Genomic DNA, 14,398 nt, shown 5'->3' on the forward strand with positions numbered 1-14,398 from the left:
CCTGACCAATGGGAAGAAGGATAAAAAAATATCTCTTAGGCCCCAGAGTGCCAGCTACCTGACTAGGATGACAGCAGGAACAGGAATGGATGATGTTAGTGTCACAAGGCTATAGCCTGGTTTGGAAGCTGATGGGCTTTCATTGGCTTCAAGGCCTTTCACGATGGATGCAAAAATGGTTGTGTCCACTGTGTAGTCATGCAAAGCATGCCAAGTGGTTGGGATGAACATTGGATACAAACTTAAGTGTCAGTTATAAGGAATTGTGTACATGTCTGAAAATATGCTTTGTAATGCTAGGAAATGATTAAGGGACTGGAGCATCTCTCCTATGAGGAAAGGCTGAGAGAGCTGGGACTGTTTAGCCTAGAGGAGAGAAGGCTCAGGGGGGATCTCATCAATGTATATAAACACCTGAAGGGAGAGTGCAAAGAGGATGGAGCCAGGCTCTTTTCAGTGGTGCCCAGTGACAGGAGAAGAGGCAATGGGCACAAACAGAAACACGGGAGGTTCCATCTGAACATCAGGAAACACTTTTTTACTGTAAAGGTGACTGAGCACTGGAACAGGTTGCCCAGGGAGGTTGTGGAGTCTCCCTCCTTGGAGATATTCAAAAGCCATCTGTACATGGTCCTGGGCAACTGGCTCTAGGTGTCCCTGCTTGAGCAGGGAGATTGGACCAGATGACCTCCAGAGGTCCCTTCCAACCTCAACCATTCTGTGATTCTGCGACATTGGGATGCATGGCAGAAAAAAACTGCAACCACTGTTACTGACACGTGTTGGGTTTATGTGGCAAGGCTTTAGTAGCGGGGGTGGGGTGCTGCAGGGGTGGCTTCTGTGAGAAGATGCCAGAAGCCGCCCCCATGTTGGACAGAGCGAGTTCCAGCTGGCTCCAAGATGGACCTGCCACTGGCCAAAGCTGAGCCAATCGGCAACGGTGGTAGTGCCTCTGTGATAACATATTTAAGAAGGGGTAAAAACTGCTGCGCAACAGCAGCTGTGATAGAGGAGCAAGAATATGTGAGAGAAACAACTCTGCAGACACCAAGGTCAGTGAAGAAGGAAGGTGAGGAGGAGGTAGAAGAGTTAGGAGTGAAGTTGAGCCTGGGAAGAAGGGAGGGGTGGGGGGGAAGGTGTTTTTAGATTTGTTCTTATTTCTCATCACCTTACTCTGCAGTTATTTGGCAATAAATTTAATCTTCCCCAAGTCGAGTCTGTTTTGCCTGGGAAGAAGGGAGGGGTGGGGGGGAAGGTGTTTTTAGATTTGTTCTTATTTCTCATCACCTTACTCTGCAGTTATTTGGCAATAAATTTAATCTTCCCCAAGTCGAGTCTGTTTTGCCTGTGACAGTAATTGCTGAGTGATCTCCCTGTCCTCATCTTGACCCACAAGCTTTTCATCATATTTTCTCCCCATGTCCTGCCGAGCAGCTTGGTGGGCACCTGGTGACCAACCCACCACAGGTGTGCATGAAGAGCAATTTATAATTACCTTGGTATGTTTATCAGAGAGAGAGGGAGAGAGGAATACTATGAAATAAAACAGCTGTTTGGTTTTTTAATTTGTTTTTTTAAAGACTTATTTTTTCAATTAATACACTAAATATTTACAAGTAATTTTGACTTGCAGAAGATTACAGAAGGTAGTCTGTGAACTGCAGAAGGTGAAAATACCTGTAAAATACATAGTGTATGCCGTCTTTGAAACAATACAACATATTGTAATACATAAACAAGAAATGACAAGAAATCATTAAAGATAGAGCATTAGGTTTGCTGGTGTAAGTGTTCAACAGAAGGATTTGATGTGAAAGAGAGAAGAAAAATATTAGTGCCATTGCAGCTTGATGCTGTTGGAGGGGAGAGGAGGATGTTGGCTGAACACTCGTTTTCCTTGTTTGGGCTTGTTTTCTACTGCTGCCACCTCTCTAATAGGACTGGCATAGGACATGAGATTTAAAGAGGAGAAGCTGCGCTCTCTTTCCAACTCTGGAGAAGAGCATGGAAGAACGTGGAAAGTATCTTGGTTAATAATCAGTCGTGTCAGAAAGTTCAGTGGCTTCTTTTCAAATTTAATATTTGGTACACCTCAGGGGGAAGCTTAAATGTGATTATAAAACATTGCATGCCAACTGCTGGGTTTGCAGTGGGGTTGTGGTAGGAGAATGTGGAGTTTACACTATTGCAGGTGCTGTTTGGCAAGTGCACCATCCATTTGCTGCTTCAGGCTTGCTTCTGTTAGTTACCAAGGGATGATGTTAACCTGTGTCCCTTTTCTTTCAGTCAGACACATTCTCTGTTGTTACTGAATAACCTAAATTTATCAGTTGTGTAGTCACTTAGTTTAATTGACTTGACCTGAGAATTATCCAAAATGTTTTCCTTTGTGACCTAAGTATCAACCAGGGGCTAGGTTGCATATTTCTGAGTCTCCAGTAGCATATGTGACGCGGAAGTCTCGGACACGACGCGTACGACCAATATGATCAGGTCAATGCCGTTTATTGTCTTGTCTGACTCCAATATATATCATAATTTTCGCTTAGTCACTGCGCACACACTCATGATTGGTTACAGCTTGTTACACACATTATTGCAATTGGCTATATACAAAATATCACGCGCTGTCCACGCGCCTCTCACACAGTCAGGATTCGCTGCTTGCAGGTGTTCCTGTTTTCCTTGGTTCTTCTTAGCTGTTTACCACAGCTCCTTCTCCTCAAGGCCGAGCCGTGCAGATATCCAGCTGTTTACCAGCTTCTCAACGCCACAGCTCCTTCTCCTCAAGGCCGAGCCGTGCAGATCAACGCCACAGCTCCTTCTCCTTAAGGTCGAGCCCTTGCAGAGTGATCCCAACACATATGTGGGAAATGACATTGCAAATTATTTACATGAAGTAATGGTCTTCTAATAAAAAACAAGTTCTCTCTTACCTGTGTTTCAGAAAGAAGTTACCTGCTGTTCTAATGCCTTGAGTTAAAGGTGATCTCTTATGTTATCCTGTATTTTGAAGAATGCATTAGATAATAGCCTGAAAATCTTCCCACAATCCATAATTGTAGAGATGCAACATTATCTGAAATAGAACAGTGAGATTTCAGATCAAATATTTGTGTATCTTTTTCTTTTTACTTTATTTTTAATCATTCATTTTTTCCAAAAATCATCATACACCTTCAGACTAATGAGGTTCTAAAATTGTATCCTTGTCTGTTTAAACTTCAGTGTGAAAGTGGAATCTTTTGCAGTTGATTCTTTTCAAGGCATTCAAAACATGATGTTACATTTAGTTAATTTAACACCAAAGAGGCTTTTCAGCTCAGTAATACTTGGAGCATTAATTTTCTTCCTTTTCCAAGCGTACTAGCATTTGACAAAAGTTTCGCTTGATAATTCTTGATAATACTGCATTTAGAGTGGTATTTGCTCTAATGGTTACATCTCCTTGCAAGCAGATGGCATTGATCGCCTTCCCTGTTCTTTGTGTGTTGGGAGGCAGAAGACCTGCTGATGCAATCAGTGTACCTTCAAGTGACTGTATTTCTGAAGGCAAGGCGTGTGATTTCTCTTGATTTTTAGAAAATGAGATCTTGCATAGACAATCAGTCAAGAAGCAGATGCTGTAGCATGATGTTCCAGTGTCCATTGGAGACACAACAATCTGCACCAGGAACTGCATAGCAGATCAGTTCATTTTCATTTCCTTCAGAAGGAAAATAAAAAAAAAAATTTAGACTCAAAGAATGTTAGTATGGTTTTAATAGGATCAACCCAATTACTTTGCTATCATTCAGGTAACAGGGTATAGTTTTATGGATAGTATAGAACATTGAAGTGAAGGGTTTAGTATACCGACCAGAGTATGCTAGATGTATACAAATAATTTATAAACTCATAAAAATATAGAAAATTAAAAGTGCTAGATAGATAATCCATCCTATAGATATGCTGTGACCTTGAACAAAGTCACTTAAGCTCCATTTGTCTGTTCCATGCATATAATAATATTTATCTTTATTGTTTGGCGTGGTATCCTTATACTGAATAATAAAATGGTTTGAACTTACCCAACTATCACCCAACACTAAGGGGACAGACAGGTTCTTTAAGGGATCCTTGGCAGAATGATGACGGCACTAAGTTGTAGTTACAATTAAAGCTTTATTTTTGTAACAGGATTTTATGATTAGCATAGCATAGAATTTATAATCAGAATAGCACAGGATTTCTACAAGCTGAATCATTGCAGTACAATTTTATAAGCAGCATAGCACAGAATTTTATAGCACTGCTTAGCTTATGGTTTCAAATCACCTGGACCCTCTGCAGATCAAGTCAAGTCTTAATACTTGGCTTGCCATATCAATATAACAATCATAATCTAGACTCAAAAAGGCATAAAAGAATGAGAGCCACTTAATCCTCAGAGGAAGCAGACAATGCTGGTGGCATCCCTGGCCACCAAGCAGTCACAGGTCTCACTGTCCAGCAGCAATCCCAGTCCAAGTTCCCACTTAGGACTTATAACTGCTTGATTTTATAGACAGTGCTCTGTGTGCTGCTATGCTTCCCTGTTCTGTGACGGGGTCATCACCACCACCTGGTTGGCCAGGTGCCTGAGGCCTTCAAGGCCGGTAAGGAGGGGAGTAGTTGGCCTGGCACCCAGGAAGCTGTATGCCTTATACTGGAGTGAATGGGTGTCTTGGTTTGGGCTGGGATAGAGTTAGTTTTCTTCCTAATACCTGGTATAGTGCTGTGTTTTGGATTTAGGATGAGAATAATGTTGATAACACACTGATGTTTTTAGTTGTTGCTGAGTAGTTGTAGTGCTTATACTCAGTCAAGGACTTTTCAGCTTCCCATGCTTTGCCAGCAGGGAGGTGCACAAGAAGGTGTGAGGGGGCACAGCCAGGACAGCTGACCCAGACTGGCCAAAAGGATATCCCCTACCATACAATGTCATGTTCAGTGTAGAAAACTGGAGTTGGATGAGGGGCGGGAATCGCTGCTCAGGGACGGGGCTATCAATCACCGGGTGGTGAGCAACTGTTGCATTGTGCATCACTTGTTTTTCTATATTTCTTTATCAGTAATATTCTCCTTCTTATTTTTTTTTTAATTATTATTTCCTCTTCCTTTGCTGTCCTATTAAACTGTTTTTATGTCAACCCATCTTTCCGATTCTCTCCCCTATTCCATCTGGGGAGGGGCGGGCAAATGAGCGGCTGCATGGTGCTGAGTTGCCATCTGGGGCTAAACCATGACAGAAACATAGCTTCTTATTTTAAACATACTTGTCATTACAGAGAACTTTGCGACTAAAAACCAAATAACTCGTCTCTGAGGATCCAGGCCTGTGGCAAATCAAACTCTGAAGTATGGGTCTGAAAGCTTAGAATGTGAAGACAACAAGAAAAGAAAAAAAAAAAAGAGCTGTAACACACGTGGTTAAGTTCATGCAGCAAGTCTGTCAGAGCGCTATGAAAAATTAAAATCTGAATTTTCATTTCCCAAAAATGAGTCAGGAAACTGTATGAAAATAAAGTAATTTGTGCTCCTGTTGTCCATCCCTGATGCAGAACTGTACTTTGCACTGAAAAATTTAATAGCGTGGTTTTTGGAAGGGGAAAAAGTAGCATATGACCATGGAGTTAGTACATCATAATACATGTGCCCAAAGAGGAGGAATTAAGATTGCTCCAGTCCTTACTGGTGCCTATTGATGCTTTTGCTCAAACAACTGAAAACAATCGCTACAGTCTGAGTTTGCCAGACCAGAATGGTATATAGTACTGTATTGTGTTTACGTGGCAACGCTTTAGTAATGGGGGTGGGGAGCTGCAGGGGTGGCTTCTGTGAGAAGACACCAGAAGCTGCCCCCATGTCGGATGGATCCAGTTCCAGCCTGCTCCAAGATAGGGCCGCCACTGGCCAAAGCTGAGCCAATCAGTGATGTTGGTAGCACCTCTATGATGACATATTTAAGAAAGGGTAAAAAAAAGCTGCACAATAGCAGCCAGGAGAGAGGAGTGAGAAAAAATGTGAGAGAAACAGCCCTGCAGGCACCAAGGTTGGTGAAGAAAGAGAGGAGGACGAGTGCCAGAGCAGATATTCCCCTGCAGCCCGTGGAGAAGACCATGGTGACGCAGGTTGTCCCCCTGCAACCCATGGAGGTCCACAGTGGAGCAGATATCCACCCTGCAGCCCATGGAAGACCCCATGCTGGAGCAGGTGGATGTGCCCTAAAGGAAGCTGTTAACCTCGTGGAGAGACTACATTGGAGAGGGCTCCCGGCAGGAATGGCGGCCTGTGGAAAGGAGCCCACGCAGGAGCAGGTTTTCTGGCAGGACCTGTGGCCCCATGGGGGACCCACACTGGAGCAGTGTTTTCCTGATGGACTGTATCCCGTGGGAGGGACCCATGTTGGAGAAGGTCGTGAAGGACTGTCTCCCATGGGAGAGACCCCACGCTGGAGCAGGGCAAGAGCGTAAGGAGGAAGGAGTGACAGAGATGAAGTGTTCTGGACTGACCGCAACCCCTATTCCCCACCCCCCCTGCACTGCTCCGTGGCTTAGGAAGGTAGAGGAGTGAGTTAGGAATAAAGCTGAGCCTGGGAAGAAGGGTGGGGTGTGGGAGGGAAGCTGGTTTTAGTTTTGTCTGTCCTTTTCACTATTCCACTGTTTTGTTTTTTTTAATTGGCAATAAATTAAATTAATCTTCCCCAAGTTGAGTCTTTTTTGCCTGTGACAGTAATTGGTGAGCAATCTCTCTGTCCTTATCTTGACCCACAAGCTTTTTTTCATCTTGTTTTCTCCCTCTGTCCTGCTGAGGAGGGGGAGTGAGAGAACAACTTGGTGGGTGCCTGGCAGTGAGCCATGTTTAACCCACCACATGTTGTATGGAATATCCCTTTGGTCATTTTGGGTCAGCTGTCTTGGCTACGTACCCTCTCAACATCTTGCCCACACCCAGCCTGCTAGCTTTGAGGATGGAGACGGGGTCACAAAGCTTTGACACTGGGCAAGCACTGTTCAGCAATAGCCCAAACATTGGCATATTATCAACGCTGCTTTAGCCGCAAATCCAAAGCACAGCACCGTACTGGCTGCTATGAAGGAAGTTAACTCCAACCCAGTCAGACCCAGTACAGTCATATAAGGCAAGCCCTCAGTCCTGGTATTTCCAATTGACTACTAAAATTTATTGAATCTAGACCTACATTGGTTTTATGTATTCTTTTTTGTAAGTATGTATTTTTTTTTTCTGTGCATTCCTATAATTATCATCATGTAGGGCTGAAATTTTGTCAGGATGTAACAATTTGCACAAAATGTAGAAAAAAGCATTGCTTCCTATTTTTATCTTCATAAGAAAACAGTTTTCCATCTGAAGTACAGAAATGGTCACATTCAAAACCCAAACATAGGTATTAAAGAATGTCACACATATGATGTTCTGAAGGGACCTGTATGATACATAGGCTTTCTTCTGCCCTCCTGAATGGCATGAATACATTTCTCTCTGTGTATCCATATATTTCATGCCTGTAATTTGCAAGGTTCATTAAGTGAAGACTGAAATCCATAACATTTAATGTAGATTGGGGGAAAAAAGCAATGACATCTCTTTGTGTTGTGCAGAGCTCTGTGTTGATGAGTTAAATCAGATTTGGTGGTGGTTTTGTTACTACTCCTGTAGCTGTGTGGTGGGTTGACTCCAGCCAGCAACTAAGCATCCAAAAGCTGCTCACTCACTATCCCCCACTGCAGGATAGGGGCAAGAATGAGAAGGGGAAAAGTGAGAAAAACTTGTGGGTTGGGATAAGGACATTTTTATAAGTGAAGTGGAAAAACCACCCCCAAAAAATCAAGTGGTGCAAAGGCAGTCCCTCACCATCTTTCAGCAGTAGAACAATGCCCAGCCAGTCTCCAAGCAACGGCTACTTTAGAAAGACTACCCTCCAGGTTTTATGACAGAGCATGATGTTATATGGCATGGAATATCCCTTTGGTCACTTCGAGTAAGCTGTCCTTGCTGTCTCCCCTCCAAGCCTCCTTCCCACCCCTAGCCTACTTGCTGTGGTTGCAGAGCGAGAAACAGAGAAGACCTTGATTCTGTGCAAGCACTGTTCAGCAATAGCAAAAACACTAGTGTGTTATCAACACTGTTTTGGTCACAAATCTAAAACATAGCACCATACAGGCTGCTAGAAAGAAAGTTAATTCCATCCCCATCAGACCCAGTACAATCTCTACCCTTTATTCCATACCATTTGCAGCATGCTCAGGTCCCACATTACTTATACATCTAAGTACCCTCTGACCGTACCATTCATATATTGTTTCATTCCTATACCTTACTCAAACCTTTCCACTTACCTAACCCACACTGCATTGCAATATTTGATCCTTCCATCCCATACATTTCTTTTCCTTTCCCATTATATTTCTTATTTCTAAAATTCCCTCTTACCAATGCTTACAGCTTATACTACGTACTTAAACCATCTTTACATCCAACAGTCAGGTTTATACATCCTCATTAACCACCATCCGCTGCCCCTTGACGTATACACAGATATTAATCTCCCATTCTATGGGCGCCCTACCAAATGTCCGTAAGAACAGTTGTGGTGGGTTGACCTTGGCTGGCTGCCAGGTGCCCACCAAGCCGCTCTATCACTCCCCCTCCTCAGCAGGACAGGGGGGAGAAAATAAGATGAAAAACTCGTGGGTCAAGATAAAGGCAGTTTAACGAAGGAAAACAAAGGTTGCACTTGGAAGGAAAGGAAAGGAAAACAAAAAGGTTTTTATTCTCTACTTGCCATCAGCAGGCAATGTCCAGCCACTTCCTGGGAAGTAGGGCCCCAGCATGCATAGCGGTTGCTTTGGAAGATAAACGCCTTAATAACGAATGCCCCCTCCTCCTCCTCCTTTCTTTCAGCTTTTATTGCTGAGCACGATGTCATATGGTATGGAATATCCCTTTGGTCATTTTGGGTCAGCTGTCTTGGCTATGTCCCCTCCAAACCTCTTGCCCACCCCCAGCCTACTGGCGTTGGGGGAGGGTTTGGAGAGACAGCCTTGATGCTGTGGGAGCACCGCTCAGCAGTAGCCAAAACATTGCTGTTATCAACACCTTTCTAGCTACCAATACAAAGCACAGCACTATGAGGGCTGCTATGGGAAAGTGAACTCCATCCCAGCCAGACCCAGTACAAGTCAATGACTCGGGCCATATCTGTCAAGATGGGTGCTCAGGACAGAAGCAGCAGCGTGTTGGATTGTTGGGCACCAAGACCAGCTTGGGTTGGGTCACTGCTGCACTCACCTGGTTCCTTGTGAGCTTCATTCTTTGTTGGTTCAAGTGGTTCCTGATGTAGTACCTCCTAAAGCATACAACTCAGATAATGCATTATTTTCTCCCAAGGTTAAATCTCCTTGAGGTACACACTAGATTTCCCTATCCTTCTGCATTACCCACCAAGTGTACCTGGGTCCCTGAGTGAAAGCAATCCCACAAATGGGTTTGCTTTTTCCCAAGGGAGGAGCAGCCCACGTTGTCTTTCCCAAACACTTCCCTACGTGCACTACAGGGACCCTATCTCCTCCCACAGTATGTAGGGGCTTTGTTTGGGCAGGACCAAGGCTGATGGAAACTAGCTGTTAGTCACCAAGGGGGGCTGCTCCGGAGCCGGCCCGACGCGCAGAGGAGTGGCAGACCTTGGCGCACAGGGAGGCAGGGAAATGCCAGGGCAATGGAGAGACCTACCAGGAGCCAGCAGCTCTCGCGGGAGACTCTGATGAGGCCTGGGCGTTGCCGGAGCACCAGCGGCCCACCCCCATGCCTATAAAAAGCAGCCTGGGGACTGCTAGCGACCAGGAGTGCTGCGAACAGAGCAAGCAGAGCATGGCGTGGCAGTTCAATCGGAGGGAGGGTGTAGTCTCCCCACCACCTCAAGAGGTGAGTTCAGTTGGTGATCATCACCCTCTCAGAAGGAGCTTAGCTATGGTAGCCACCCAGCAGAAAGCCATGTCCCCTGCACTCACCAGAATGGAAGTGGCAACCCAGACAGAGCTCCCACGGAAACATGCAGCCATCCAGGTCTCAGGCTGCAGAGGGTGCCAGAGCCTCTCACTGGTAACTGGTGGCAGTAGCGAGAACAGCTGTGTGAGGTGTGACCAGGTGGATGATCTGCTCAGCCTGGTGGCAGAGCTACAAGAGGACGTAGAAAGGTTAAGGAGCATCAGGGAGTCAGAGAAAGAGATGGACTTGTGGAACCATGCTCTGCCCACCCTGAGACAGAAGCAGGAACAGCCACCAGGAAAAACCCAAGATCAAGGGGGTCCTGTATCCTCCCCCTGCCAGGCTGAAGGCAGTAGCTTAAAGGAAAGGAGCGTATGGAGGCAAGTCCATGCTCGGGGCGGCAGGCGAACCCCCTCCTTGCCCACCTCGCCTCCCCAGGTGCCTCTGTACAACAGGTATGAGGCTCTGGATGTGGAAGGACAGTCCATGGATGATGTGGAAGATGGTCCAGATACACCAGAGGTGTTGCCAAGGTCAGAAAGGCCTACCCCCTGTATCATGACCACCTCCACGAGGAAGAAAAGACGAGTTATAGTTGTAGGTGACTCCCTTCTGAGGGGAACTGAAGGTCCAATATGCTGGACAGACCCTTCTCTTAGGGAAGTCTGCTGCCTCCCTGGGGCCCGGGTTAAGGACATCAGATGGGATTCAACTTTCTCAAAGGGGGAAGAGGGTCTTTGCTCGCAAGCTAGCGGGGCTTATTGACAGGGCTTTAAACTAGACTCGAAGGGGGAGGGGGATAATATCAGGCCGTGGCAAGCTGTGGGATGAGACACCAAGGTTAGAGGACCGGGGTGCTAGCGAGGCCCCTCAAACTGTTGCACCAGAGAAAGACCTCAAAGGAACTAAGGGGTGTTCCTCTCAGACGGTGACATGGCCAACAGCCCAGCTGAAGTGCCTCTACACCAATGCACGCAGCATGGGCAACAAACAGGAGGAGTTGGCAGCCACCGTGCTGTTAGAAATCTACGACCTGGTTGCCATTACTGAAACTTGGTGGGACAAGTCCCACAACTGGAGTGCAGCTTATCGATGGCTCCAGGCTGTTCAGAAGGGACAGGTGAGGAAGGAAGGGCAGAGGCGTTGCCCTCTAAGTGAAGAAATGGATAGAGTGTGAAGAGCTGTCTCTGAAGAACAGCCACGAGCAGGTCAAAAGCTTATGGGAAAGAATCAGAGACCGAGGCAACAAAGGGAACCTTGTGGTTTGTGTCTACTACCGGCTGCCCGATAAAGGGGGGCCTATTGATGAAGCCTTCTTACTCCAGCTACAGGAGGCACCGCACTCGCAGGCTCTCATCCTGCTGGGGGACTTCAACCACCCCGGCATCTGCTGGAAAAGTAGCACAGGGAGCTGTAAGCAATCCAGGAGACTCCTGGAATGCATTGAGGGTAACTTCTTAAGACAGGTGATACACAGCCCTACCAGAGGGGATGAGATACTGGACCTGTTGGTCACCAGTGCAAGTGAGCTATTCAGTGACATCAAGATTGGAGGAAGCCTGTGCTGCAGTGATCATGCACTGGTGGAGTTTGCAGTCTTGAGGGATATGGGGCAGGCGAAGATTGAAGTCAGGACCCTGAATTTCAGGAAACCAAACTTGCAGCTCTTCAAGGAGTCAGTGAATAGGACCCCCTGGGAAGCTGCCCTCAGGTGCAAGGGAGCAGAACAGAGCTGGTAGCTCTTTAAGGACACTTTCCATAGAGCACAAGAGCTCTTGATCCTCAGGTGTAAGAAATCAGGAGAGGAAGGCAAGAGGCCAGCATGGCTGAGTGGAGACCTGCTGGTCAAACGAAAGGGCAAGAAGGAAATGCACAGGCAGTGGAAGCAGGGACAGGTATCCTGGGAAGAGTACAGGGACGCTGCTGGGTTGTGTAGGGGTGGGGTCAGGAAGGCCAAGGCGCGGCTGGAGCTGAACATGGCAAGGGATGCAAAGGATAATAAGAAAGGCTTCTACAGGCCAGAGAAGGAAGGTCAAAGAAAGCAAACCCCCCTTAATGAGCAAGACTGGCAGACTGGTAACAATGGATGAGGAGAAGGCTGAGGTACTCAATGACTCTCGCCTGCCTGCGGGACCGGGGGCAGCCAGCAATGGGGACGGGACGGGTCGCCTGAGCTCCCGGGAACTTTCCCCGCTGTGTGCAGCCGGAGCCGGTCAGGCGGATGGAGGATGTGCTTTCCCCGGCGGGCTGCGTGACCCGGCGGCAGCGAAGGGGAGGATGAAGAAAAAGCAGCAGCATGGTGGCCGCGACTGCCCAGCGCCCTGGCCCCCCATGGCGGTGGCCGCAGGAGGGGGCCCGGGCCAGGGTTGGGGCTGGAAGAGACGGCCGCCCCTCTTGCTGCTGCCTTTCCTCTCGCTGTGCGACTACGGCTTCTGCATGGACACCCTGCTGCTCTTCTGCTTGGGCTCCCTCTTCAACCAGCTCAATGGGGGGCCCCCCACACTTTCTGCTGGACCTGCAGCACTACCTGGGAAATTCCACTTATTTGGATGACCATGGACCACCCCCTCAAAAGGTACTTCCTTTCCCTAGCCAGGTGGTCTACAATAGAGTTGGAAAGTGTGGGAGTCGAACTGTGGTTTTGCTTTTGAGAATTTTATCAGAGAAACATGGACTTAATCTGGTTACATCTGACATCCATAGCAAATCAAGACTGACCAAAAATGAACAGATGGAATTGATTAAAAACATAAGCACTGCCAAGCAGCCCTATTTATTGACTAGACATGTTCATTTCCTCAACTTCTCAAGGTTTGGAGGAGACCAGCTGGTGTACATCAATATTATCAGAGAACCTCTCAATCGATTTTTATCCAATTATTTTTTTTGACATTTCGGAGACTGGAGAGGAGAACAGAATCACATGATCTGGAAAGATATCTGGCAGTTCGAGGTGAAAAATACAAAAGTGATGGAAAAGAAAGATATGAGAAGGTGCCTACTTACAACTATGAAGTGATTCCATTCTAACTGGTAAAACTGGTCTTTGACAAATTGCTAATATGATTTCTGATAACAGAGAAGAGAGAAATATATCCACCTACGTATTTTCTCAATGTTGTGCAGCGTTATAAGTTAGAAAATTGGGATCTGCAAATGTGTTTAACGTTTGTCACATCTAAATAGTAGCATTGTGGGCACAGTTCATCACCTCTGCTATGTTAATGCCAGCAAAAGTTTGTATATGAATGAATAATTTATGCCTGCACTAAATGAAAATGTAGATGGCTAGCAGAAGACACTGTTTTGTTAGCTGCTGCTTCGCTTGCTAAGATGTCAGGAAGAAGAGCTGAATATCTTTATTGATGATCTGGATGAGGGGATTGAGTGCTCCCTCAGTAAGTTTGCAGATGACACCAAGTTGGGTGGGAGTGTTGATCTGCTGGAGGGCGGGAAGGCTCTGCAGAGGGATCTGGACAGGCTGGATCGATGGGCTGAGGTCAACTGTATGAGGTTTAACAGGGTCAAGAGCCGGGGCCTGCACTTGGGTCACAACAACCCCATGCAAGGCTACAGGCTTGGGAAGGAGTGGCTGGAGAGCTGCCCAGAGGAAAAGGACCTGGGGGTGCTGGTTGACAGCCGGCTGAACATGAGCCGGCAGTGTGCCCAGGTGGCCAAGAAGGCCAACAGCATCCTGGCCTGTATCAGAAATAGTGTGGCCAGCAAGAGTAGGGAAGTGATCGTGCCCCTGTACTCGGCACTGGTGAGGCCGCACCTTGAATACTGTGTTCAGTTTTGGGCCCCTCACTACAAGAAGGACGTTGAGTTGCTGGAGCGTGTCCAAAGAAGGGCAACGAAGCGGGTGAGGGGTCTAGAGCACAAGTCTTATGAGGAGCATCTGAGGGAACTGGGGTTGTTCAGTCTGGAGAAGGGGAGGCTGAGGGGAGACCTTATCGCTCTCTACAACTACCTGAAAGGGGGTTGTGGCGACGAGGGTGTTGGTCTCTTCTCCCAAGTAACTAGCGATAGGACGAGAGGAAATGGCCTCAGGTTGCGCCAGGGGAGGTTTAGACTAGATATTAGGAAAAATTTCTTTACTGAGAGAGTGGTCAAGCATTGGAACAGGCTGCCCAGGGAGGTGGTGGAGTCGCCATCTCTGGAAGTGTTCAAAAAACGTGTAGACGTGGCACTTCAGGACATGGTTTAGTGGGCATGGTGGTGTTGGGTTGACGGTTGGACTTGATGATGTTAGAGGTCTTTTCCAACCTTAATGATTCTATGATTCTATGATTCTATGACTTTTTTGCCTCAGTCTTCACTGGCAGCGCCTCTTCCCACACCTCTCGAGGGGATGGACTGCAAGACGGGG

General features: G+C 46.8%; 1 protein-coding gene across 1 annotated transcript; it reads left to right on the top strand.

Moving 5' to 3' along the window:
- Positions 1-12,112: 12,112 nt before the first annotated feature.
- LOC309415211 (uronyl 2-sulfotransferase-like) lies at positions 12,113-13,048 on the top strand (the record flags this gene model as incomplete). The annotated part of the gene is given in 3 exon segments (XM_082012662.1): positions 12,113-12,516; positions 12,518-12,916; positions 12,920-13,048. Coding segments are annotated over 3 exon segments (738 nt in total). The 5' UTR covers positions 12,113-12,306.
- Positions 13,049-14,398: the final 1,350 nt, after the last annotated feature.

This window comes from Phaethon aethereus (assembly GCF_964289735.1).
Source record: "Phaethon aethereus genome assembly, chromosome: W".
Taxonomy (NCBI): domain Eukaryota; kingdom Metazoa; phylum Chordata; class Aves; order Phaethontiformes; family Phaethontidae; genus Phaethon; species Phaethon aethereus.